At 41.6% G+C, this 27,048-nt stretch overlaps 2 protein-coding genes across 2 annotated transcripts; one reads left to right on the top strand and one right to left on the bottom strand.

Moving 5' to 3' along the window:
• Nucleotides 1-1,189: 1,189 nt before the first annotated feature.
• Nucleotides 1,190-5,828, top strand: lysmd2 (LysM, putative peptidoglycan-binding, domain containing 2). Its single transcript, XM_055044980.1, has 3 exons — nt 1,190-1,677; nt 2,406-2,758; nt 5,020-5,828. The coding sequence occupies exons 1-3, from the start codon at nt 1,417-1,419 to the stop codon at nt 5,069-5,071; spliced, it is 666 nt and encodes a 221-aa protein (XP_054900955.1). The 5' UTR covers nt 1,190-1,416; the 3' UTR covers nt 5,072-5,828.
• A 633-nt stretch (nt 5,829-6,461) lies between these two features.
• On the bottom strand, nt 6,462-19,964 carry scg3 (secretogranin III). Its single transcript, XM_055044979.1, has 12 exons — nt 19,450-19,964; nt 18,846-18,898; nt 18,617-18,659; nt 18,255-18,470; nt 16,689-16,831; nt 16,257-16,400; nt 15,927-16,152; nt 15,550-15,666; nt 12,025-12,108; nt 11,046-11,156; nt 9,899-9,988; nt 6,462-7,221 (listed from the first exon to the last, which is right to left on the bottom strand). Exons 1-12 carry the CDS (start codon nt 19,550-19,552, stop codon nt 7,103-7,105), a joined length of 1,449 nt encoding a protein of 482 aa, XP_054900954.1. The 5' UTR covers nt 19,553-19,964; the 3' UTR covers nt 6,462-7,102.
• Nucleotides 19,965-27,048: the final 7,084 nt, after the last annotated feature.

A 27,048-nucleotide genomic window follows, 5' to 3' on the forward strand; every position in this document is an offset into this window, starting at 1 on the left:
CAATTCAAAGATACAGTTGAAACCATATGTTTATATGCACTGAAAGAAAAGACACAAATACATTTTTCATTTGTTGTCAAATCAGAGTAAACTTCTCTTGTTTTAGATTAGTTGGAATTACCAAACTTATTTCTATTTGTTAAATGCCAGAAAACTTGGAGAAAAGATTTTTAGATAACTTTCATTGAATTCAAAATGTTAAATACATTATGTCAGTATCTGGGATAACTGTCTCTTGAACTGTCTGACAAACAGACCCCTTGTCCGTGGGACATTGTTGTAATGTCTCAAGGACAGTTCAAGATACTGGACACATGTTTTCTATGAAATCAATCAAATTCTGTTTCTCACACTAGGGTCAGTATTTGTCTTTGTGTTGCTATTTTGTCTGTTATTGGATCAAGTTACAATTTACTAGTGGAAACGAACATATTTCTGAGTATCTTGTCAACATCCTTCAGTAAATATCTGTACATTTTTTTGGTTTGTTTAGTCGATGTCAGCGTGATTACAGCGAATACTGGAAATTTTAAACCAGTACATGAACAGTTACTTCCTTATTTAGGAGAGTTTATGATGTTTTTCCATCTTGGAAAAATTCAGTTTATCATTTATAGCCTTTGCTAGCCATGTTAGGAGGAGAACATACATACTTTCTATCACATGCTTGTTAAATCATTTGGTTTCACAGTGTCTGGAAAATTTACAGGAGTCACATTTCACAGACAGGAGGGGAGTGATCACAAGGACCTGCCAAACCTTCCCACACTGCGTGAAACTATTCACTTTCTTTTTATGAAATATTAGCTGTTCAATTTGTGTTTTAATGATCTGGAAGGAAACTGGCTTTAGCTATATCACATAGAGACTGAATATGTTGGAATGTTTTCAAATATTTTTTTAAAAAAAAGGTGAAAACATAAAAAAAATATGCTTGTTTTCTTTTTGGTTAAGTCTTTGTTTATTTGTTTAATTATGTGTTTATTATTTCTACTGGTAATAATAATACCGGTATTATTATTTCTAATATATTGTTATTATTATTACTTCTAATTTACATCTATATTAGCATCAATAATTATTATTAATACTATTATTATTATTATTAATGTAATTAATAATAAATGTATTTTTTTCTGATAACGATCTGAGAACTATTTTGAAAATCTAACCGGAAGTCCGACGTCCCCTCTGGACGTACGAAGATTAACGTAGCGGGTCTACGCGAGAGAGGGGAGCGGTGAGGCTGTGTCCCCCTAAACATGCGTCTTTTCCCCAGGGTGGACGTGCCCAAAGTGACCCGGGATGGAGCTCGGCCTGCCGCCTAAACCTTCGCTGTAGTTCGGCTGCAGAGAGACACCCGGGGCTTTCAGACGAACGGAGGTATCTGCCCTCTTTATTTATTCAGGAGAGAAGATGGCGGAGTTCTCTCCCGTCCTGCCGATGCGGGATGGAGGAGGAGGAGGAGGAGGAGGTCGACTTGCCCAGCCCATCTTCCCGCGGTCCAGGTCGGGTTCCGAGTCCGAGAGCGAACTGTCCCAGAGCCTGGCCCGGACCAAGATCCGTTCGTACGGAAGTACAGCCAGCGTCACTGCATCCCTGGGGGAGAAATACATAGAGCATCGGGTTACAGACAGTGATACTCTGCAGGGGATCGCTCTCAAATACGGTGTGACGGTAAGGCTGCTGCTGCCTTCATGTTCATCACAGAAACTAAACATGACGGTAATTATTACCGCCTGACACGTAAGCAGCGACCGGCCACAACATCACTTTCAAATAATTACGCCTGAGCTCTTCTGGTGTGTCTATTCACCAAATTCATCTATTTAAGGTCGTCAGTGCACAACAGCATGAGCTCAGGCAAGTCCTACCTCTGCAATGCACTAACCTGTGGTTAGGTGCATTTTTGAGCACTTTTTTTCCCACAGGAAGTCCTGCCACGGTTGTAGTTTCCCCTCAGTTGGTCTGAACACGATCTGAGTTCTCGGTTTTACACTTAGTTTCTGCGTTTGTGCCAGTTCTTAGCTGACCTACAGAGAGAGATGTTCACATTCAGAACAAATAAGGCAGATCGTTTTTTCCTCCTAAATCTGCATTTTAAGGGAAAATTTCATTTTAAGGTCCAGAGATTGGAACACCTATTCTCATTTGTGCAAATTTAGTTATATTCAACAATTCAGTCGACTTGTGTATACAACCAAGCAAATGTCTCTTAACTCAGAAAAAAAGTTATGGGTGTTTGGTTTTGATGCATTCGGGGGAAAACTGATATTGCAGTTCCTTGCCCAACAATCAAGGAAATATCTCCTGATTCAGTTCATTAGATGCTGTTTTAAGCATCACTAAACCCAAAGATTGTGTTTTTTATTTTTATTATTTTTTTTATTGCTCTCTTATTGCAGATGGAGCAAATCAAACGAGCCAACAAGCTATTCAGCAACGACTGCATCTTCCTGAAGAACAGCCTCAACATCCCCGTGGCGTCGGAGAAGCGCTCCATTTTTAACGGACTGTCTCTGGAGTCTCCTGACGGGGAAGGGGAGACGGCAAACCAGGATGCACACGTACCCCACGTTATGACACAGGACATTGAGGGACCCTCGCCCCCCTCGTCGCCGCCTCCCAAGAACTCCAACGCCCCCCAGCCTCAGCCTCAGCCTGAGGAGCTGTCAGCCAAAGACTTCTTGCACAGACTGGACTTGCAAATCAAACAGTCAAAGCAGGCTGCACAGAGACTGAAGGAAGAGGAAGTAAGGTGAGTCGCCCTCCTCCCCTCACCATGCAGCTGCTTCTCTGATGTGAGTCGTCGCAGTTTCAGGCCTCGCTGTAAGAGCTCCAGGTTCTGTTTTACAGCGTTTCACGAATCACGTCCTCTCTAACCGTCCAAATCTGACAAACTCACACCAGAACGTTTGTTCAGGGTGTTACTGTTGACTTGAGTATTGCTTCGTGAAGCACTGATTGAGACAAACCAGTTCTTCTTGGTGTGATAAAGGCTGGCAAATGTTTAAGTACTGCAGGCAAAGCCAGGGTTGGTGGAAACCACCCTATTTTGGCACGATCCCTGTGGGAGTACACAGCTTTTCTGCTTAGCACAGTATCTGAGAATCAGGACTTCCTGTTAATGCAGCACAGCACAGAAACATAAAGTAAAAGAATGAAGTACCAAACTACAGCTTTAGTATTTCAAAAGCTTCCCATTAGGCCTAAAAGAAAGTTGATTTTGCAGAATAGTCTGTCATGAAGAAAAAAGCAGCTATCACTGCTATTCCTCCCCGACTCAATCTGAGGTTTATGGTTTATTTTATTAAAAGAGGAAAGTTAAACAGGGATGCAATGTGCGCCTGTGTTTGCCCTGGGATGGCGTGGAAACAACGACGCACGCCTCTGTTTGCCTAAACACACAAGAGGCTAAAAACTCATTTACTCGTTAGACAACACGCTGGGGTCCGGAACAGCGCTGGAAGCCCCACGTTCTGACGATAATAGACCGACTGAACCACTTTGAGTGAGGCCAAAGTGGAAATGAAGTCTGCAGCGTGACTCAGTTCACCAGGAAGCTGCCATGAACGAATGCATGCAGTGCAGCTCTGCAGCTGAGCGGCCCTCTGTCTCAACACGCAGGGCAAGGAGAACGTGCAGAGGCTAAATCTCCTGCTAAGTACCTGACGGTTGCATAACAAGGCATCTGGCCGCTGCAACACACAGAGCCTCATGTGTTAGCCCGTCAATTCTCTGATTACATTTTGCTTTTCTTACGTGCTGAGTGGAACTTCTGGCAATCACACACTAAGCTCAGATAAGAGTCTGAACTGCAGTTTCTAGCAGGGCTTATCTTAACGGACACACAATGGCCGTGGCCTTTGGATTTCTGTGGAAAGATTGTGATGAAGATGCAGACGACAAATCAGCTCCCTTGTAAAAGTCACATTACAAACACAAACTTCAATATGTTTTCTGCGTTACACCAACACAATGTAGTTTGTGTGTCAGAATTTGAAGAAATATCTTTCTGTCAGCTCTGGGAATCAAGAGCAAAATCTCCATGTTTTCTGTCAGCAAACAAGGCTGATGGCAAACTGCTAAAGGGTTTTCTTAAAGTTATGGAGATTTAATAAAGATTTTTTTTTTGTATCGTCTCCATGTTGAGACTGTATAGTATGAGACAGATAATCTGTGGTAAAAAATAAGCTCCTCTGCATCCTTCTGCACGGATCTCAGTCAGAAACAGCCAATCTGAGCCAGGAGGAGGGTCTTTGCACTGTCAGTCACTCTTGTGTAGGTGCTGCTCACACCCTCTCCCTTGATTATCTGTCTCATGTACTGTCGCATCATAGTCACAGTTTGAACGAATATGTAAATATAAAGAAAACACTGTTCATAAAAGTCACATGCTTCAGTTTTGAGACTTTCTTTCTGTTGTCGTTTTCAACTTGCTGTTGTTCAATAAAATTCATTTGCGTCCACCACTGTGTTTCGGTCGGTTTGCAGTTGGCGACGTTAGACACAGACAGACTCTTGAAGCAGTTGGTTGCAGCAGATTATTTGAACGTCTAAGAATAAGGAGAGGGCAGAAGACAAGTTCATACAAAGAAATAGTAAGGATTTGTCCAGAAAAGTAGATATGCCCTGCTTATTAACAGTGGAAGAACAGAAGGCACTGTAGGAAACCTGGGACAACATGCAGTTTGTCATAGATAAAAGTTAGTCTCATTACATTCAGGAGTGTGAATACTTTCATAAGGTCTTCTTTATGATCCTTACTAAACGTTTCTTCCACCTTACTCGATCCAAAGCTTTACATCCTTCTCCTTGGGATACTTTGGAAATTTGCATCTATAAAATGACATTCATGCATATTTTGAAATGGCTCCTTCATAAATGGTAATTTGCCTATCCTTCAAACACTCGCACTGACTTAAAACTAAAGAAAGAAAGACACACGTTCACGTTGTTGTGTTGAGCTCAAACCTCTGATCACACCTGTAAACATGTTGTCTGTCTGCATGTTTTCAGGAACAGCGAGGACGACGACGAGGCCCCCAAAACGTCTCACCATGAGCTTTAAAGGCAGCAGTCCGTTCATGCGACCATAAACACAACCTCATCTGTTTCAGTTTACCTTGCTGAACAAGTGTCATGTTTGCCTTCTTATTTATTAAACTGTAATTATTAGTTTTATTCATTCTTTTTCGTTCTCCTTTTTTACTGTTTTATCTGCTTTCCGTGCGTATTCACGCGAAGCTGCTGCACAGGTCACACCAGCCGCATTCGTCCTCACAGGGAGACACGACGCGCTGAGACTAGTCACCATAAAAAAGCCCCCGATGTTTTTAAGTAAATATGTTCTCAGAAGAAAGCAATCATCGGAAAGCTCAAGCTTTTCTCATCAGTGTTTTCTCCCTGCGTGAGCAAAACTCCTGCTAAAGTGAAGCGATGGATGGACTCAAGCCTTTGAACACGTTTGCCTCATCAGAGTCTTTGTTTGTGTCGGAAAAAGAGTGCAGAGAGAGATCTATTTTTGAAGTGTGAATGCATTATTTATGTGTGTGGACAACATGTCTGTAACAGCTGTTTAATTGTGCTTTTAAACTTCTTTGGTTGTGTTTGCGGAAATAAATATGTATTTAAGCCATACCAAAGCAAGTCAAGTGTGTTTTTATCTCGCAATAACCAGTTAATTAATTAATTAATTGCGTGACAAATAAAAACTGTGTTCTGATATTTTTTGAAGGGCAATTTTGTTTACAGAGACATATTAATTCATTTCATTGAAGTTTTTGATTGTGGATGGTTTTTCCTTTTTCTTTTTGGTTGTATAATTTAAAATGTCTTCCAGTGTAGCGTTTTCTGCAGAAAATTAAAGTTTATTAGTGTTTGAGAAAGTAAATTTGCATTATTATGCCATTATTATTCAGTTCGTAAAAATGGTCTCAAAACAATAATATAATAATGATATTTTCGGGGACAATCTGTCATTCAGCAAAAGTTGTAATTTAGGTTTAAGCTGGTAAAACATTTTAAGCACACAAAGTTAAGAGATGAGCAAATCGTAACCTTTTCCCATGATTCCCTGTGAGTACAACACTCGACTTTCAAGCATTAATGAGATATTGCGCCACAATATCTCAATTGGGATTTAAGTTTTGACTTTGACTAGGCCACTCCAAAACGTCCTCTTTGTTTCTTTCAAGCCAACCAGAGATGGATCTACACACGCGGTCAAAAAAATGTTGGTACAAACCATGGACACTGAATTAACTTGAAACTGACAAAAGTAATAATAAAAAAATGTACCAAAAACTTATGTATCATCATAACTTATGATATAAAAATACAATGTTTATAATGATGAGCTATTCTATAAACTTTAAAGGATTCTATCAAAGGTGCAATAAAAAAAAAAAAACATTTTATATATTTTTCAGGTGTTTCGTAGCACAATACAGACACAAATATAAAGAAAAGGCAATGTTTTATTTGCTTTTACAACTTTAGGAAAAAAATCCACAAATATTTACATTCAAAAATACTTCTATCATCTGCCTCTACATTGATGAAGACGTAAAACACAAAAGTGGAGACATGCAGAGAGAACTACTGACAGCGACACCGCCCCCTAGCGGGCTCCAGGTGGATTACAGCAGAGCCACAAGGCGCACAGACATCATGACGTCACAAACATAATTATGGTAAAATAAAAAGCAGGAATACATAAAATCTCACATATGCGCTGGAAAATAAGATTAGTATGGCTGACTAAGACAGGGTTACACATTAGTATAATTTGGATTTAATATGGATAATATGGATTTATTGTTGCTATGCGTTTCTAACAATTACATTCACAGACTTCACTGTGTGATGTGACAAAGTATCCAGGTTCCTTATGAAAGGACTGTAGCTAGTTGTTTTCCATTTTCGGGTGCAAATTTCAATTCAGTTGAGACTAAATTTAAATTTGGGTTCATTTTTGGAACATCTGGGAAATTGGGTTTTGATTATACTGAAGGTAATTTATCGTACAATTTAAAATAATTTGAGAGCTTCTGTGTTCTTGTAGGAGATCTTAGTGATGGACTTTGGACGGATTATCTTGTCACAGGCTGCTGTAGATCCTCTTTATGGTGTCTCCCTCGTCTTTGGCGATGATTCCTTTCTCGATGTACGAGTCGACTTGCTGGTCCATGAAATCCTTCAGCTTGGACAGGTCATAATCTGGGGGGACGAGAAGTAGCACATGGGGGCGGCTTATAATCTGACGTTCACAGCAAGTTCACTGAGGATGCTGTGGTTAGGGGGAACCCTTGAGATGCCACACCCAAACAAGGTCCAAGGAGGATTAGGGTCAAAGGATGTTTGTCTGATGCCAGATTTGCAGCCAAGACGATCGTCAAGTTATGCTTCTGAAATGTAAATACTGTCATAGATTATTTTATTGTATTCCTGCTAAAATATGATTATTGAGGACAAAAGTAACATTTAATTTCTTTACATCTATTCAGTGCTGGGAGAAAATCCATAATATGAAGCATTATAAACTGCACACACACACACACAGCATCCAACATCAGCTCTAAATTGATCTGGTGTCTCAGTGTCTACAGCAAATGCAGTTGAGTTTCCATTATTGCAGCTATAACCGTGACGTAAGCTTTGTCGTCTCTGTTTAATGGTGTATTTGAACAGTCGTTGCCCAGGCAACATAATTTAACTCTTGCAAAAAAGGTTCCTGCAAGCAAACTGTGGTCAAAGGTTGAACTTTCTGATAAACGACAGTGCAGGTGGGTTTGGTGTGAAACGAAGACGAACGTAAATAAAAGCACCTTATTCTCACTGTTAAGTATGGCAGAAGATCTGTGATGTTGTGGACTTCAAGATGCCCTGGGAATTATTGCACAAACTCTGAAATACCTGAAAATATTAAAGCGAAACCTTAGAAATTGGGTTTCATTGGTTGTTTCAACAAGACATCAACCAAAGCATGCAACCAAACCGATACAGAAATGATTCTCCAGATGACAAATCAACCTTCTTCAATCTGCAGACCTGAATTATATGTAAAACCTGCTAGGCTCTGGATGATGTGGAGGGATTATGTAAAGGAAATGGTAAAAGTCCCCTTTTCTGCTCCAACAGTACAAAACATTATAAAAGAAGACTGGAACCCTATTATACCTTTTCTTTTCAACTTCAAAATGTAGATTTTTTTTCAGTTTCGAATCTTTAATTTGAGTTAATTTTTCCACTTCAAATACTTTTTTCAGTTTGAAATAGTTTTTCTTTTGAACAAACGTAGGTCCATGGACTCCAACTAAACCAGTAGCGGAGGAATGGAGAATGACTAAAAGGTCACTCTGCGACCTCCCAGCATTTGCAGTGGGGCGGATCGTTGCGGCGCTTTAGGGTTGGAGTCCCTTGTGGGCCAAGACTTGTGGAAAACATCAAAAGGACGCGATTAGACGCGGCGTCGGTCGTCGTCATCAGGGCCGTAAAAAGCCAAGTGGTAAAAGCCAGGATGTTTCCATGTGTGTCCATCTGCTCCCCTGGCTAATCTTTACAGAGTGCAGGCGCACGCACCCGCGTTCGGATGAACTCGTACGACGAACTCATTAACACACACAAATGGGCTGCTGAGATCGTCCTAATGGAGGCTTCTGGTAGAGTAAACACAATGAATGGCTCGGATCCCGCTCTGTTTCTATGACACTGTTTTCAGCCGCGAAGGCTTTGTTCGCTCCTAAAAAAAGAACAAGGACGAGGGCTTCAAAGAGGAGTTCACTGTGCTGCAAAACGAGCTACAAATGGACACCCTGATGCTGCTTTACTTTAGTCCTAATGGAGCCTGATCATGGGAAAATTGGGTGATTGGACACATTTTGTCAGTGTGTGCCTCTTCTTACACCATTATCTGAGTGTCTCAGTTCGCTGGCAAGAAGGCGGGGAGCCTCCAGTTGTCCCGGACGACCGTCGCACACTCCTGAATGCTAATGAAATGTCCTGTCGAGGGCGAGGTTAAAGATGAGCTCCCAACAAAACATCCCTGCTGATCTGGCCTCCCATGTCTCCTCTCCTCCTCAGCACCACGCTTTCAGAGTCCCTGTTTTTTTGTCTTTTCTTGTTGTTGTCGTTTTTATTTCTCCTGTGTCTAGGAGGGAAGCCAGAATCTGGGTCAGACCTGGTTTTAATCCGTAATCCCTCTGTCTTCACCTTCTTATCCTTGTTGTTGGGCTCGGATCAGATCGGCACAAATAAAGCAAGCGGTACGGATAAATCTCACGGAGCCTGAACTTTTGTTTTCTTGTCTGGGACATCACGCTGAGATCATCTGCCACTCATAGGTCTGAATGGTGAGAACTCATTAGCGATTCATTCCCCTCTGCCTAATTAAGCAGAGCGGGGCATTGGTTTTGCAACATGATGACGTCCGACTGCATCCGGCCTCACAGCAGACGCTCCAAGAGTTTTTACCGCTCTGCAGGCCAAAGCTGACAGTACGCAGCATCAGAGAACAATACCCTTTCTTTTCAGCTGTTTTAGGTGTTTTAGAGAAGCAGATTCAAGTGTTTTGTCCGCGAGCAAGCAGCTGTTTCTGGAGCAATTAGGATAGCATGATTAATGATGATCCATATTGATGAGATCTGGAGCGAAGCATTTATTTTAATATGCCACGCTCCTTTAAAATGCAAATAGGGGATAACAAGGGTCGCCCATTTTCCTTCGCCCCAGACGTGACAGTTTATGAAAAATGAAGACGCAATGATTTGGAAATAAGAGCCTTTTCCTGCGTGTTACATCAGCAAAGTCATGTCACCTCCAACCATATTCAGCAAGATGAAGGAATCAGGACCAAGATTGCATCAGCAACTTTCCTGCAATGAAAAAAATCCCTCACCATTTTTGCCTTCTTCTTTGTTGTGCTTCTTCAGCCACTCGATGTTCTTCCTGATGGCTTCCAGGTAGCTCTCCGATTTGCCCGGCTGGTCTGGGGTTTCAAAGAAAAGGAGAACAAAGGTGAGATATTTCCCTCACTGAAGCGCCATTATTCCTCAAAGAATTTTTTTTTTGTTTGCTAAGACTGTGAAACTGTCTTAGCAAACAAGACAGTTTCACAGTCTTGTACAGTCTTGGTAATGTTACCAGCTCGTCCAATAGTAGATTTATAAATTATTCATTATATGAAAAATGTAACCCTCATGCTTTCTTTTATTTCCTGCCCAGTTGCACAGAAAACACAACGGCTGCAAGGATGGAATCAAACAGCAAGCCTCATCAGATGAATATAATATATACAGTTATATTCTTGATTTAGACACAGATCAAACGTGCATTAATATAGATGTCTTCTCTCATTTTTGATCAAACTTAAATAGGACAAGTCACTGGAGACTTTAAAACCAGCCAGTCAGTTTTCTATTTAGTAATTGATGAACCTAACAATCCTAGTGTGCATTTTATTTTGTTCTTTGGTTGGCGGTTTCTGTCTGGGTGGAAATGTGGATTATATTGACGCGCAGTGTGTGCAGTCTGCCAGGACACACACTTAACGAGGCTGTGACAAGCTTTTCCGGTGACTGTTATTGGACTGGCCTAGTTCAGAGACGAGCAGGCGCTTAATTATGATTGGCCTGAACTGCGGAGTGTTGTTTATTTCCCAGGAGCTCCGCTGTGAAAGACAAAATGTCTGAACTGGTTTCCACTGCGATGAAACCAATTTTGTGGTAGACTGAATATGATAAGTTACTTAATTGAAGTGAAGTGGTGAGGATTTCTTGTGTTTTTTTTTTGTAGGAAAATTGTATATTTATTTGAGAGATGAGAACGTTAAAAACAACAACAAAAAGAACAATAAAATTGTGATTTGAGCAAATAGAGAGAACAATAACAACACAAAGAATGAGTCACGCGATCGATGAGGCCGGACATTTTCATTCGTGAAATGACAAAAAACTGTTGAAACTGTCAAAGAGTTTGAGCTGGCGACGTAGAACAAAACGCTACGCGTGTGTCTGGAGGCCGTTAGGGTTTTTCTGTGGACTGACTGGTCTCGGTTGACGGCTGCTCCTCTTTGGTCGAGTCCTTCAGGTTCTCGTACTCCTTCTGCATCTTGGCAGTCTCGGATTTGGTGTTGTCGTCTTCATCAAAGTTTTTCCCTAAAGCAGAATGAAAACACAAAAATGGTAAAAATTCTCGGCGTAAACACTTGGTGGTTGTTCATTGAATTGGACATTTTTAAATTTGATTCTTTTTTAAAAAATCTGATTTGCATAAAGCTAGCTGCTTCCATCCTTAAATTGTCTTTCAAATACCCCCCACAGTGTTTCCTATTGTTCTTGGGTTCATTCTTCTTCTGCATTTTTGATACCAACATAAAGTTGAGTCAAAGTGATCTTATTGCAGTGGAATAATTATCTACTGGGAAAAAAATAAGAACTTTGGACATTTTCTAAACTTCTCTTGCTATCCTTGTCATTGTCTGTGGTGGGAAAATTAACTGGCCTTATTGTTCAGCCTGATTTATTCCAGTTCATTTAGAGTTTTTAATTGTTGCCTAAACGCAGGTTTAATTGCGTAGCTATTTTCTGATTATTTCAAGGGCCCGTACTCAAGTCCTTGAGCAAATATACTTAGAGACTGGACTATTCAAAAACTTTCAGATTAATATTGTGCAATAAAACAATCTACTCTAAGGTTGTTAACATTTGGATCCAGGGTGTAACTAGACGTGGAAGGCAAAAAAAAACCAGGTAAATTGTAAAACAACTTTCTTTTATTGCAGGTTGCTTATGAGCCATATTGAAAGTGTTTAGGCAAAGAAATGATCTAATTATGTGGATTATTTCTACATAATTCTTTCCTGACTAAAGAAAAGAACAATCTGCCATTTTTTTCCGAACAATTTTTTGCACCTTTTTTGAATTCTGTTAGTTTTCAGCAACAAAAACCGGTTGTTTTCAAACTTTCAGTCCAGCCACCGGCTTTTCGCACACAACCTAAAAGATATCACTTCAAAGACGTTACCCGTAAGACTCGAAATGTCCGGGACCACGAGGGACTTTCCGAGCTTGTTCTTTGTCTGCATGGCGATCATAGCGTCCAGGTTCTCTGCAGGTGGACAGAAGAGAACAAAACATCTGCTTTCAGATCTGATCGGTCGAGTGCGGTCGGTCAGTTCTCTCTGCAGACGATGAGTGGACGCCTGTTGACCATTTCGGTGTCTCTCGGGGTTCCTGTGTGACTCAGAGGGTTATTATCATGAGAAAAAGCTTTGGTCTCATTAACAAATATGAGGCCCGAGAGCATGACGACAGTCATAAACTCAACATTGTGTTTTTTGTTTTTTTTTCCCTCTGCCATTCTCATTTCCAGTGGCTTAATTAGCAATATCAACCAGAGTAAAAAAAAAAAGAAAAAGCCTTTATAGGACTAATTTATGTGTGGTTTCATTATCTGTATGTGTGCTGGACCTGTTTAACATCCAAATGCTGCTGTTTGTTTTAGAAATGTTTACATTTCTGCATGAATTCATCAAGTAATCCTCAGGTTGTGTTGTACGTGTAAGGAGGGGGGTTAGGATATAACTAAGCAAAGCGATTATGAAACGAGGAGACAAACACAGATCATATGACTGGACAGGACAACAGGTCCTCTCTGGATTAACGAAGGAGGGAAACATGACACGTAAAGATAAAGGAAGCAGATGGTCTGGGGATAAATGCAGCTAAAATCACATCCTCTGTGTTGATTTCCCATTTGTCTTCTAATTCATCATTTAAAAGCTTTGCATAAATAGTTAACAGACAGATTAAAGCACCTTGTGCTTTAAATAGCTCTGGGAGCCTTTGCGGTGTTTATGGATTTCCTCTTGACGTGAGCAGAAATATCTGCTAGTTATAAACTGTTTGTCAAATATATATATATATATATATATATATATATATATATATATATATATATATATATATATATATATATATATATATATATATATATATATATATATATATATATATATATTTCTTTTTTTTTGTGTGTGTGTGTGGTTAAAAAGCTTGGAGGACAAAATGCAGATGAGACCAGAGGTATAGTCTTGTTTTTCTGATCGGGTCCACAACTGTGAGGAATTTTGCGTGCATCCTCTCATTTCACAGATCAAACGGAGGCCGTGACGAGGCTTGACATTGAAATGTTTTCCAGTTTCCTCTCTTGAGTTTTCTACTTCTTACTATCTTACTATGAGCCCACTTCCCTCTGCTCCTTCTATGTATACCGTCCACCTCCTCCGTGTGTGGACACACACGCAAACACAGAAAAACCCACTCTTCTATTTCCCTTCCAGCGCTTCCTGCCTCTGCATCTCGCTCACTCTCTGGCTGCATCTTGAAGCGAGCAGCATCACCCGCTGCCAGATTAGAGATGATTGGCAGCTCTGGGTACTCAGTGGTGAACCTGCTGTGACTCACTAGAACATCACAACCAGTTCAGGGCTGGGAGAGAGAGAGAAAGAGGAGGAAGGGCGTGTGCATGTCGCCAGGAGACGGAGAAAATCCATTTCTGTGTCTTGCTATACAATAACCTGGACTCGGAGAGTGCTGGGGCCCGGTGGCCACGGAGACCTGTGTCTTTTCTGATGGTAGATTATGTTCGGTAGCGGTGTGTAGCGGTGTGCAGCAGTTAGCGCAGCCGCGGTTTGAGACAGTAATGGCCAACAGTTGGGAACGGTCATCTGAAGGAGAATTGAATAATCCGTCTAAAGGCTGAACGCAGCGGGTCAGCCTTAGTGGACGACAAACTTGGAGCTAAATTTGTTTTTATCTCAGTCAACAGCAGAAGTGAAAAGGAAACATGGCTGCCAAGTTATTTATGTTTTAAATGAAAAAAAAAGAGATAAAAACAAATCGAACTATTAGGAATAAAATTAAAAAAACAAAATAAAAAAAATGTAATAAATTCAATTAAAATTAAAAATGAACAAAAAATTTGATTTGTTTATTGAACTTCATTTTTTTATTCTCTCCTAAATAACATGAGATGAAATTACTATAATTTAAGGGAGGAAAAAGGCTAATCGTATAATCAAAACGTCTCTCTATCGCTCTCTTATTTTTTTTTTTAGCTAATTTTAAGTTTCAATTTCTCCTTTCAACTGATGCTGATTTGAAGTGAGGGAAGGATTATGACACAGAGAGCGGACCGGATGGGTTCGGGATTTCCCGAGGCGGAAATAGAGATGACGGCAGTGCTGTCTGTGGAAGGTGGCTGACCTTTCCACTGGCTACTGATGCCCATAACGTAACCAGTCTGGTCATACTGGAAACCCCCTGACATTTATGATCTGGTCTAAAATGCTCAACTGTTTTAGACCAACAGCACACAGAAAAAAACAACAACAACCCAATAACAGCAGACACGGATAAAATGGTTGCACACTCAATGGATTAAAGTCTAAATCTGAAATCCTTCATCATGCTATAAGCCCCATGTCAAAAAAACTTGAGCAACAAATTTGTCACATCATTTCATAGCATTCCACACATGTGGATGTAGAGAGATTTTTCACACGATCCCAAACGTTGAGTTAATTTTAAAATAACTTGCCAATCAAGAAGTGCAAAACACTCCGAAAGAGGTGAAAATATTGTATTTTTTTTCTCAGTTTTTTATTTAAGTTTTGTCTAGACTATAAAATGCTTTTATAAGACGGAGAAATTCAGCCGGAGTTTGTTATCGCCAAACAAAAGATGTCTGATAATAAATCACTTAGATATTATTGTCAAGCTAAAGTTGCAGAAAGGCTGAACGTGAACTCTTCCAAAGAAAACAGAACAGCAACCAAACAGTAGCAGAATAATCCTCACTTATACACACCGTTCCTGCAAAGTATTAAAACTGTAGCTGATAACTTCACTGGAAGGACTGGCCACCATGAACAAGCGATTGTCTCGATCTAAAGGTGGTCTGGACCCAAATAAATTTATAATGAACATTTTTGTGAGTTTTCACAAACTGTAAAAAAGGTTTCCTGAATCTGAAATTGTGTGTAGAATGAAACATGTTCAATGTGGAACAATAAAGTTCAGGTTTAAATGATTTAGATTGTTGACTGGAGATAACAAAATAAGATCTAGTACCAAGATTCACCTTGGGTAAAGACGTTGGTGTCATGATGTGCAAGCAGACAATAGAAAACGCATTTGGGACGCAACTAACAGGTAAATTGTCTCGTTGTTTTTGGAGCCCCCGATGGGATGCCGCCCTGGGCTTAACACCCACATGAAAAAATGTCTTGATGCTTCAAAATCAATGTTAAACACAAAGCATCATATTTAAGGAAAATGGGATGCAGTTATGGTTTTAACTAAGATAAGCTGTAATTATTCTCTTTTCCTGTTATGCACTTTAAAAAGTAGCACAAACAGTCTCGGTGGGCAATTTAGACCACTTGAGCAATAAAACCTGTTCAATCAAAGCCTAAAGGATTTATGTGGAATAGTGACTCAGCAACCTTCAAATTTAAACCTCCAAATTATTGTTTTGACATCTTACCAAGATATGAAACTCCCTCCTCTGGAGTGATGGTCCCATACTTCACCATCATCTTCACAAAATCGATCAGCGTCTTCATGATGGTGATCAGGGTTTCTCTTTCCTGAGCGTCTTGCTCTGGAGAAACAAAGCAGAGAGCTGGTGGAAAATGAGGACGGGCGTATGGATGGATGAAAATGGTTCTAAAACGTTTGACCGCTGAATTCTTCATAACTGGAGTGTCGATAATGAGCTCACTGGAGCGCCTGTGTGTGTGTGTGTGTGTGTGGTTTTATCATCCACACTTGCTTTTCTGTGTTGAAACAAATGTGGGGGGAAAAACAGCCTCTAATGACAGAAATAAAATAATCCTCTGTGAGGAGGACTTGAGTTTTCACCTGAATCAAGGCTTTTGAGCAGACGGTAGAAGTTCGGGAAGTACTGCAGATCCTGGAGCCCGTCTTCAGGGTTCACCTCGTTGCCCTCCTCTTTCTCTTTGTCCCAGCTGTTGTCCACGTCTTCTTCCGCATCCCTGTCCACCTCGTCCGCAATCTCATCGTCATTGTTGGCGACTTCGTCATCGTCTTCTTCGTCGTAACGCCGCCTGGGTGTCTCCCAAGCGTCCTGAGAGAAAAAAAGAAAAGAAAAGAAAAGAAAAACCCGGCAGGTTTTAGATCCTGGCAGCTGATAGCGTGACTGTGACCTTTTTTTTCCGTCTCGTGCCGTACCGTGTCTGAACCCAGGCCGTCCTGCTCTCGCCTAGACTCCTGGTCCATGTCCTCGATTTCATTATTCTTCGCATTTTTGGTGATGAGATCCTGGAGCGCCTCGGCCACCTGGTATTCCAGAGTATCCGCCTGGTTTTCATTGATCTACAGAGAAAAAAAAACAAAGCAGACAACAGGAGCAAGTTTGTGATGATAGAGTCCATATTATTGATCGGTGACCTCGTTGCAACACAGGGGGTCTGTCCATCGAGAGACAAAACACCAATTCACAGCTGAACTCGTGGAACAATAAATGCAATTTACAAATCTTCGTCTGCTATGGTGATGGCAGAGGCTGTGCAGAGGGAAGTGGAGCGAGGGCCCCGCGGGGGTAAATGTCAAGCGACCCGCTGGGCCCGAGTTTCAGAGGACGAGGCTGAGCTCGGCGCTTACCAGCCCCAGCTTGAGCAGCTTGGAGACGATCCTGTCGAACACCCCTCTGTCGTCCTCCTCGTATATTTTGTTGGCAATCTTCTGAACGATGTCCTCAGCGGTCAGCGGGGAGCCGTCGACCTGCCGGAAGCTTTCTGGGTCATCTGCGAAGAGAGAGACCATCGATGTCATTCCTTTCAGCCCCGCAGAGCAGAATTATTTTCTTTACACACTACAAAAAATAAATAAATAAAATAAGTGTTCCTCATATTCGGCGTGTCACAGCAATCGCGAGCGACAAATGTGCAACTGCGACAGTCTGACACTTGCATAACGGCGCCGGCTGCCTCCCGAGGTCCAAAACTGAGTGAAAACGAGTAGCAGTGCCAGATTATTTTTGTCCGTGTGTGCAGGTTGAATCATAAGTGATACGTTTCCTTCCATCTATTTTTGGCTCACTTTGAACAGATCTTGACTGCTGAGCTCGCCAAATGTGAGCGTATAGTGTAACCTGGAAGCAGGGGGGGGGAGAAGAAAAAAGGTTTGTGCAGAGGAAGTGATGCCGCTCCATCTTTTGACTTCCAGCCGCCTGACCCTCTAAGAGGGCTTCAAAGGTCAGACTGCAGTAAATGTGGGCCCCCTTGAAACGACGACAGGTGTTGAGGGCGCTGTCATGAAGGGCAGAGCTAATGTGAGTGGAAATGTAAAGTGATGTGGAAAAAAATGCGAATGGCATAAATGTTGCATGTTGATGCCTAATCATAAAGTAGTCTATTTGCACTTAGGCAACAAAAATTAAAATCGGAAAAAAATAATGAAACGTACAACAGAAGCTGTACACAAATGCATTTAGACTCTAGTTGAGATGAAAAAAACTTCTCAGAGATGGTAAGCTGATTCTGATTGTAAAGGCAGCTCAAAGCAAAATGTATGAAATAAAAAAAAATGTAAGAATCATTAAAAATGTTCTGATAGGATATGATACACCATATTTTAGACATTTTAAGAGGGATCTGGGGTTCTATCCTAATTCATTACAGAGACAAACTAAAACATGTTTCTCATCATTTATACTGGGTCATCTGTGTTTGTCACAGTTCATATTAAACATTCATACAGTGGAAAGATGCTCAAAAACGCACAGGCGTCAAAAACATGCTGTGTTGTTGTTTTTTTTTCTATCTGTGAGCGATGAAAGCAATCTGATGGGAGACAGAGGATCAGCTTTCCCTGCATCGAGTCGAGGAGGAGGATCATTTGATTGTGCTGGGATTCACGTGTCCTGTCTCTGACTCCTTTCTTCCTGTCGCGGCTCAACTCCATCAGACCCACGTGTCTCCTACTCTTTTCTTAAAATGTCTGCCTGGTGGCCTGCCAGCAGAAGGATAGAGGCAGCAGCAGCAGCAGCAGCAGCGTTATGGGCCTGTCCTTGATGACGGAGGGGAAAAAAATCAAGACAAAAGACGCAGACTGGAGACTCGTGTCTGTGACTTGTGGAGACAAAGGGCAGCATCGTTTTGATGGGATCGGCTCCTTTCTGCGTTTTGATGGATGAGTGCGTATGTGTGCATACACCCTGCTACTTGCCGTAGTCCATCCCGCTCTTGGTGGAGTCGTAGTCGTCAGCCAGACGTCTGCTCTTCGTCGAGTCGGATTCGTCGGGGACGTACTGACGGCCCCCCTTCTTCACCGGCCCCCCGGGGGCCTCCTTCGGTTTCTGGCCGTCGGCCAGAGACTGGAGCATGGTGAAGTCGTCGCCCTGCTCCGACTCCGCGTCCTCGGGGGTCGCGGGTCGTTTGCTCTCTGTCGGGAAGGAGACGCACGCGGCAGTGAGCGAGGGCGCAGGTGGCGGCTCCGTTACCGGACAGGCTGCTGCTGCTGCAGCCTGAAACCTGCGCGGCAGGCGGAAGCGGAGTCATCGATTAATCGGCTGCGGGGCGTCCTCTTACCTGCTGACTGCACCGCAGCCTTCACGCTGTCCGCCTCTGCAATCTGGGCAAGGACAAACAATTGATTGTGTCAGTCGGGATGTGAGGCCAGATAATTAATGTTTACGGGGATGAAGAAAAGAAAAGAAAAAAACAGGTTGTTTGAAAAGTGACCATAAAACACATTTGGCCGGATATTAAAAGAAGCAAATCAGCCGTGGGGTGTTGAGACAGAAGGGATGTCACCAACCTGTTCCTGTAAAGGTCTCTCCTCTGTCAGCTGTCTGTTGTACACAGTTTTATCTGCAACGACATCACCGCTTTAAAGCGTTCAAAAGCAGAACATATTATCCGTGCAGATGATTTAATTGCGAACTTTAATTGACTTGAGATATGATTTAAAGTCGCTTCAGTGGAAAAAAAAAAAGACCTCTCGGGTTGACGTGATCTGCTGGGTTCCTGCCCTCCTAACTCCCCACCAGAGGCAGAGCTTAATCGGATTATCAAACAAAAGATTAAACTGTGGCGAAAATAGACCGCAAGCGGCCTAAAGCGACAGGGCGCATTAACAACACCAGCAGCCGCTATCAACTCTTTGGGTTACAGGATGGCTCGTTTGAATTTAAGACGGGAGAGGGAAACAAACCAGCAGGCCAGACACCGTTTACAACACTCACAAACCAACAGCAACAACAAAAAGTCTACTTCTTTATGCGACCCATTGAGCGTTCCGCGGTACTTTCGGGGAAGTTTTAAGCAAATCTTTAAAAATAAATAAATAAATGGGGAAAAAAAACCCGACTGCGTACAAAATAGGAATCAATCAAACGGCGCCCCAGTTCCCGCAAACTCACCATCCGCCGAGGCTGTAGGTGTGGGGAAGGCAGACGTCTGGCTCACTGCGCTCAGGACAAGAAGCTGGAGAAGCACGAAAAGGCCAGCGCGTTTGGACGCCATCCTTGGAATGATCTACTACGGAGCGCGCAGGAAACCAGCTCTTATCGGCGCTGAGTGAGTCTGCTGGTAAGGGGGTGGAGGATCTCTTTTCCCGAGGAATGAAAAACAAACAAACAAACAAACAAAAAAGAGGAAGTGCAGAACGCTTGGACAGCTCCAGAACCCGGTGCTGAAACTGCCGCGGAAATGCTGCGTCTGGACGGGGACGAAGCAGCTTTGTCTGCTAGAAGCACCGGGCGGGTAAAGGCTGGGGGTAAAAAAAAAAAAAAATCATTAAAAAAAAAAGAAGAATAAGATGTGCGCTGCCGGAGCTGTTGACGCACGGTGGTGCTGAAAGCAGGTCACCTGTCTAATTAAAAGCAGATAAGCAAGGAGGCTGTTCCAGCCCCGTGTGAGCTGCAGCATCACCTGCCAAGGCAGTAATACAGCCCACTACAACAAGACCTGCCCCCTCATCAGAGAGGAAGGGGGAGGAGACGAGTGTGTGTGTGTGCGTGTGTGTGTGTGTGTGTGTGTGTTTGTGTGTGTGTGTGTTTGTGTGTGTGTGTGTGTGTGTGTGTGTACAAAGGAGAAGGAGGGGACGAACACTGCAAGAAGTGTGCAGGTTTCTCTCCCTCTATGTTCTGGCTGCGTTATGCATGTCATTTGTTGACCTCTTTTCAGATTTAGAGCTAAAACTCGATGCATTGGAATCACTATAGATTCAGAAAAAAAAAACATGTTCAGAATTTCAGTTCACTAATTCGCACCATCAAACTCGTTTCCTGCTTTTTAAGCTTTCTGATATCAGTAATACCGCAGTTATAAAGCCTACCAGGTGCGCTGTGTCGCAGGCAACTGATTGAAATTAAAGCGTCTTTTTACTACAGCCTCCATCCAAATCCAATTGCTTCAGTGAAACATTTTTTACAGCGTTTGACCAGAAAAAAATAAAATAAAATAAATAAGGCAAAACAAAAAGAAACGCCCATTTCGTGCGTCACCCACAATCTGCGTCATGTTTGTAGATCTTCCACTGAACGGTCAATAACAAAAGCCATTAGAGCAGCAATTAGCCACATAAGCAAAGAGAAACATAAATGATACCAGTTTTATGGCCGCTTTGCTTTAATAACTTTCTCCCATGATCGTCATATTCTCTGGTCGGTTTCCATAACCTTAAGCTGCGCCTCTCAAAAATTATAACTTGAATTATTATTATTATTATTATTTATTTTTTTTTTTTTACCCCTTCTTGTTTTTTGTGTTGTGGTCAAAAATCAGATAAATAATATAATCTGATATATCAACAGGAGAGTTTAAAAGAAGTTGTATTTAATATTTTGATCTTGGACATTTTGTCATAAACATAAAAAAATAGATAGTTAGTACATCACTTTTACCAACAAGGGCCAAAATAGAACAAAAGTACAGTGCAGGGACCTGACTGTTTTTGTTTATTTGTTTTATTTTGAACTCAATTAAAGTGTGCAGTCAGCCAGAGGCATAAGCGAACCGAGTCAACAGGGGGCTCCCAAGAGTTGGTGTTCTCACATCCATCACACCCTTGTCCCCGGTGGGGTCATGAGGGGTGCTGGTGCCTATCTCCAGCGAATGTTTTGGGCGAGAGGCGGGGTCGCCCCAGACAGGTCGCCAGTCCATTCACACAATAACCACAAAGTCATGTGAAAACATCAGGACAAAATCCTTCCACTTATTCTTTGTTTTTGACCATTTACCTCTGCAGAGATGCCTATCTCTGGTGGTAACGGTGAAAGGTGTTCATCAAAAACGTTCATATGGTCATTTGCATCTGACTCAGTGATTTGAAGGCACTTACACAAGCAAACAAACAAACAAACAAACAAAAAAAACTGATACAGTTTTGCTCCATGAACAAAAGATAAAACAGGGACACCCTGCCTTCTGAAGGCCGGTGTTTACAGCCTTGTCCTTTCCAGGAGCCAGTCAAGGTGGTTCAGGCATCTGATAGGATGCCTCCTTTGGGAACCAAATGAAGATCCTGGACACAGAGGAACTGGCTGGTGTGGAAATGCCTCGGGATTCTCTCAGAGGATTTGGCCTAATTGATGGGGTTGAGGGCAGTATGAACTTCTCAGGTTAACTTACTGCACAAGTGACCCCAAAAGACAAAGGACAGATGGATGGTGGTTGGAGCCAAAGTCAAATTTCCAGGATACTGTGTGTGAAAATAGACTGCACCAAGTAAATGCTAGTTTTTAATAAAAAATAAAAATAAATAAATAACACCTTTTATTCATAGTGCTGTTTTCATGTTCTGAGTGTGTGGAGGATTGAGTGTGAGGAGCAGAGGGAGCATGTTGTGTAACACTTTTGTTTTTATTCAAATATTATCTCCAGAACTGAGGCATGTGATTTGGATGATGTGGTCCACCACTGATCTGCCTTTGATTTATGAGAGCTTTATGTGAGATTAAAGTGCATCCCGTCGCTTCACTCCCTTTGGGTGCAGAGTTTTCATGCAGCCAATCTGCTTCTCAGGCTCAGACTTTAGGAGGAAGCAGATTTAGCTGCTGCCCTACTTAAAGACCTGGGAAGATTCATAGTCTGGTCTCCATGTTTGCCTTTTACATCACATCAATTAATTATGGCCACAAGTTTGTCCCAAAGAACTTGGGGTCTCCATACACAGAGACGCATTTTAACCAAAAAATAAAGATATAATTCAGTTTTCTCTGTTTCCTGTGAAAATGTCAGTCATTTTGCACCTAGTCAGAGTTACTTGACATTACCGATCGTTTTGCACATCGAGATGCTGATCTGTCTCTGAGCAAAGCATGATGGGACGTTGGCCTCATTCTGTGCAGTGAGTGTGCTTCCTGCTTTCTGCTTGCCTCAGCGGCCTTAAAAAACACAAGTCCTGCCAAAGTCCTTTTTCTGAGATTAAAGTGCAGCAGATGCTCAGTCTGCTGGCTCCCCAATGGACAGTAACAATATGAAAAACAGTGCTTCTTAGACACGGGAATGTTCATAATTCGAGGGGTTTTTTGCTTATTATTCTTTTTTTACTCCTGTTTCAATATATTTACCACTTATTTTTAATCTTCCCATTTCCCTGTTATTTCTCGGTTCAGTCTCAGAGTGCATGTGGTGCAGCACTGCCCCCTGGCGGTTAAAATGGCGGCCTCTTAGAGGAGTTAAAAAAACAAAAAGACTTAACAAGTGCACACTAATACAGTATATAATACAGTATATAAACCAAACATTTGCTCTTTAAAAGGTCTTACATCACATCCAGTTTGATATCATAGTGTGGGATGGTAAGTATGCATGTTTGTATACTTTTAGAGGCGCCGATATTTCTGTATTGAAAATGTTTTTTCTAATGGTCTCACTTTATATTCGAATCTTAAATACCATGTTTTATTGTCTGTAAATGTAAAATCATCACGATTAACTTAGATAATTACTTGTAACCACCAATCTGTAATTAAAACCAAATTTTGGGGGGTTTATGTGTTTATTTTTGGTTTACCCACAAGTCCCAGTGGGTGGCATCATATGGTTAAACGGGGTCACAGGTAACCTTTCAACAGGTCGTCGTCGTTGTGGTTTGTTGTTGATCACTGGGTTGGAAACCTTTTGGTGGTACTGAGTTGATTATAAGTGTTCAATATTGAAAATCGCATCTTGCTGGATGCTGTAGAGTGCAACATCAATAAATGTTTTACAATCAAAGCAACCTGAAGTGTTCATTCATTGGATCCAGGACAACGCAGCAGACCCCCAGTGATTAGGTTCATTTTGTTTTTCTTGATTAAGAACAAATCACTACACTGTGTGTATTTCATCCGTATGTGTTTCACTTAATAAGTTGAGTTGAAAAAGTCAAGAAATAAATGAGAATTTCAATATTGACCCAATTTATTTAATATGGTGGTATGTATAAGTAACTGTGTTAGGAACAACACTAATAAAATGCATAAGTCAGTCATGTTTGTTCTTGCAGCTGAACGGATAAGTGGCTTTCATCAAAACTAGTCAGTAACCAACGCTGACACCATGATAAAATAAACCAGGGATTTTACAACAAAAACAATAAGCGCGCAAAAAGTAAAAAAAAAAAAATGTCTCTTTTCAGTCTCTGCAGGCTCTATGTGAATGTTCTTCACATTGATCCATATTAGGAAGTGTGGAGCCAAGAAGACACGACTTCCTGGGATCTAAAGTGTCAGGATTTCCTTTGGATGAGAATAAATGACTGATATGAAATGGCGACTGAATGAACCTTAAGGGGTTGTCCTTAAGTTGAATCTTGTATGTGTTTTTGGGACACAAAGTCATAAGTAAAATTATTTTTCTACTACTCATTGTGTAAAAAACCCCCAGTAAGGGTAAAAAAGCAGCAGTAAGATGTGGAACCATGAACAGCATAAACAGCAGGAACCAATAATTGTGTCACTGGCAAGTTTACAGTGAAGTGTGAATAGCTGTATAGATGGTTTTTGATGCAACCCATGAAGCCACTAGGTGTCACAACAGAGCTGCAGAATAACAACTCAATCCCAGTCCAAACCATTTAAACAGATCTCCATGAATCAGAAAAAGCAAGCTCTTTTCTGTCTCTTAGTGAAATGTTTTCCCATGCGGTGGGGAGGTTTCTGCACATTCAGGTGTGGATTTATGACCATCTGCACAAATGTGTGTGTACGCTATTACTGAGTGGCTGTACCAGTACTGTGTTTATGCTACATACGGTGATATTCTCTGAAAGTGGTGAGGAAGTGATTGTGAATTTAGAAATAGCAACAGGAAAACTCTTTTGGATTTTTTTTTTCTGGCCTTACTTCTGGTTTCCGTCTTAGGCCTTGGTCGGCGCTCTCTGCTGATAAGATTCGAGGAGTGTAGTCGTCTCAGGTTGCGTTCAGCAGCTGCATTTCCTTTGCGTAGTTTATGATTTCCAAAAGAGTCGTACCTTTCATTTACTTCCCAGAAGACCTTAAATGAGGAAGGAACAAGCTAACGAGTGTGAGAATGCTCTTGGATTCTGTTGGGCATGTGAACTTGAACTTGTGTTTAGACAAACAAGTGACACGGCACACCAATGGCAGTATTTGTTTGTACATCCAGTTTCTTTATAACTGCCTTTTGACCCCGGATTTTGGGAACGTTTAAGCACAAGGTTTCTCTGGGAAACCCCTGGGACAGTGATGGCAAGAGAAACATTTCCTCTTATTAACAGTCTCAGGGGAAAGCTGATGGGACCTCAAAGGCAGTTCGTGACAGCAACAAATTGGGGTGCAGTCTGCTCTTTATTTGCTATTTGCTTCACCACTAGAGGTCTATGCTTTCCTCCTTTGTCCATGACCTCAGCACTGCCAAAGAGGTAAATGGCTGCTCCTTAATGAGGCTTAATTGTGGGTGAAATGCCACTTTGCATGCATTATGCTGCACTGCCTAATTAAGCTTCATAATGACCATTTTTTGGGTTTACCATTTAAACATTTCACCACCTGCAGGCAGCTGCAGTAAATGATCCAGCATTCCTGCAGGACCTGTGAACCTTTGAAAGGTCACAGGTCCTGCAGTGACACACAGATGACCTCCTGGGGGCGTTGTCAACAGCCCAACAGCTCATTTATCAGCTCACACTACCTGTTTAAGCTGCTTTTCTAAACTGCTGTGATAAAAATTGTTTTTTTTCCCCCTTTGTTTAAGGTTTTATTCAGTTTTTGATGGTTCTGGTTTACCACTCTATTGGTTTTTAGGGTAAGCTTTGTTTTGTTCTCAGTCACTTAGCACATCTGTGCCATAACTTTGGTGGCTATGACATATTGAGAGTTTTCTCTGGTTCCTTGTCAGATCGTTGTCTTTGTCTCCAGTTCTCTTATTTTCTCATTTGCTTTGCTGTTGCCAATTAAGAGGCAGGTCAAATACGGGAAAATAAAAGCTGGATTAGTGCGTTACTAATTGTTTCCTCATGCTAATTCTTTTATAGGCTGCTTAGTCAGGCTCTACTTTGACGTCCTGTTTCTACAGCGTGGGTGGGAGTTTGTCCCGTCACTGGCAGGTTGCTGGTTCAATCATGGCTTCGTCTGTCTCAGCTGTTGTGTTCTTGGGCAAGACGCTTCACCCGCCTTGCTTGCTGTTGGTGGTCAGAGGACCCAGTGGTGCTGGTGCATGGCAGCCTCGCTTCTCTCACACTGTAGCTACAGCGTAGTCGCGAGCCACCATCAGTGCGAATGTGTGCGTGAATGACTGGTAAAGAGCTTTGGGGTCTTCTGAACTTGATCATGAAAGTTCAGGCCACTTACCCACATTTGTTCAGTCACAGCTATGGAGAGACTCTGTTTTGACCATAATTTATTTAGGAAACAATCTTATTGGGACTTATTTGTGAAGCCAGAGCAAAAGATTAACATTTAAGGATTGTGTTTAAAGAAAAATATCTAAAATGGTAAGTAGTCTTATTTTGTTTAGAAAAAATGTTTGTACTGTTTATGGCGGTAGGCAGTTATCTGATCCACATGTCCTGGTCTAGTTGACCCCACCAAGTAGAGGAAAACATACAACTGACCAGCGTGCTAATCTGCAGGACCTCAGCTTGCTGCAGACAGGGGACCTGTGGCCTTGGCCAGAAAGAGTGCTAAGTGGTGTCTGAGAGGAACTGTGAGTGCTGCAAAAGAAAAAGCTTTTCTGCACTAGAACAGAAAACAAGCCATTTGGCCACGGGCTTCTGATTTTGTTGCTTTCATGGCTTCATTCGTTGACCGCGTGTCCTTCAGCGCGATTCACAACAAGATGGAACCATTAACTGTACAAAAGGCAAAAACCATCTTGGATCTGGGTTTTTTAAAATATTTTCTTTGCCTCTCAAGTTGGACTGAGGGCAGACAGGACGCTTCACCGACTCCACGTCTCATATTAAGGGGCATTTTGAAAGGTTACCATCTTTTAGCTGTGTGGAGTTTAGAAGATACTTCAGAAAAACAACATCTCAGCATCTCTTGCATTTGTTTTCATTTTATACCATCGGTTCAGTTTTGCCAGCTTTCAAGACAATCTCTATTTACATACAAAATATAAATCTTTCATCAGACGATACATTCCTTCTTTTCATAGTTGTTCATTTTAGCTAAATGTAGGAACAATAAATTACATTTTTATGTTTTTATTTCTTCCCTCAGTTCCTCTTGCTTTGTGTTTTAGTTCATCTCCATCTGTGTTCACTGTGGTAATCAGTTCCTCTGGTTGGCTCGCTCTTTTTTCTCAAAGTTGATCCAAATCCCCCTGATTAATCTGACCTGGAGGGAACTGCTATCATTCAACCCCCTTTTGTTGGTATAAACCCTCTGGGTTTTTATTACTTTGTATTGCTGATTCTTCCATTATGATTCCTTTGATTCATTTCCTGTCTTCCTCTTTCTGTGACTTTATTGTTTTCATCCAGCTTTCTATCACATTAATCCTGAACTCTTGACTTCAGATTGAGCCAAAGGTGCATGACACAAGCTGAAATAAGTCTCTCTAATGTA

This window comes from Poeciliopsis prolifica, unplaced genomic scaffold (genome assembly GCF_027474105.1).
Source record: "Poeciliopsis prolifica strain line A6 unplaced genomic scaffold, Auburn_PproV2 SCAFFOLD021, whole genome shotgun sequence".
Classification (NCBI taxonomy): domain Eukaryota; kingdom Metazoa; phylum Chordata; class Actinopteri; order Cyprinodontiformes; family Poeciliidae; genus Poeciliopsis; species Poeciliopsis prolifica.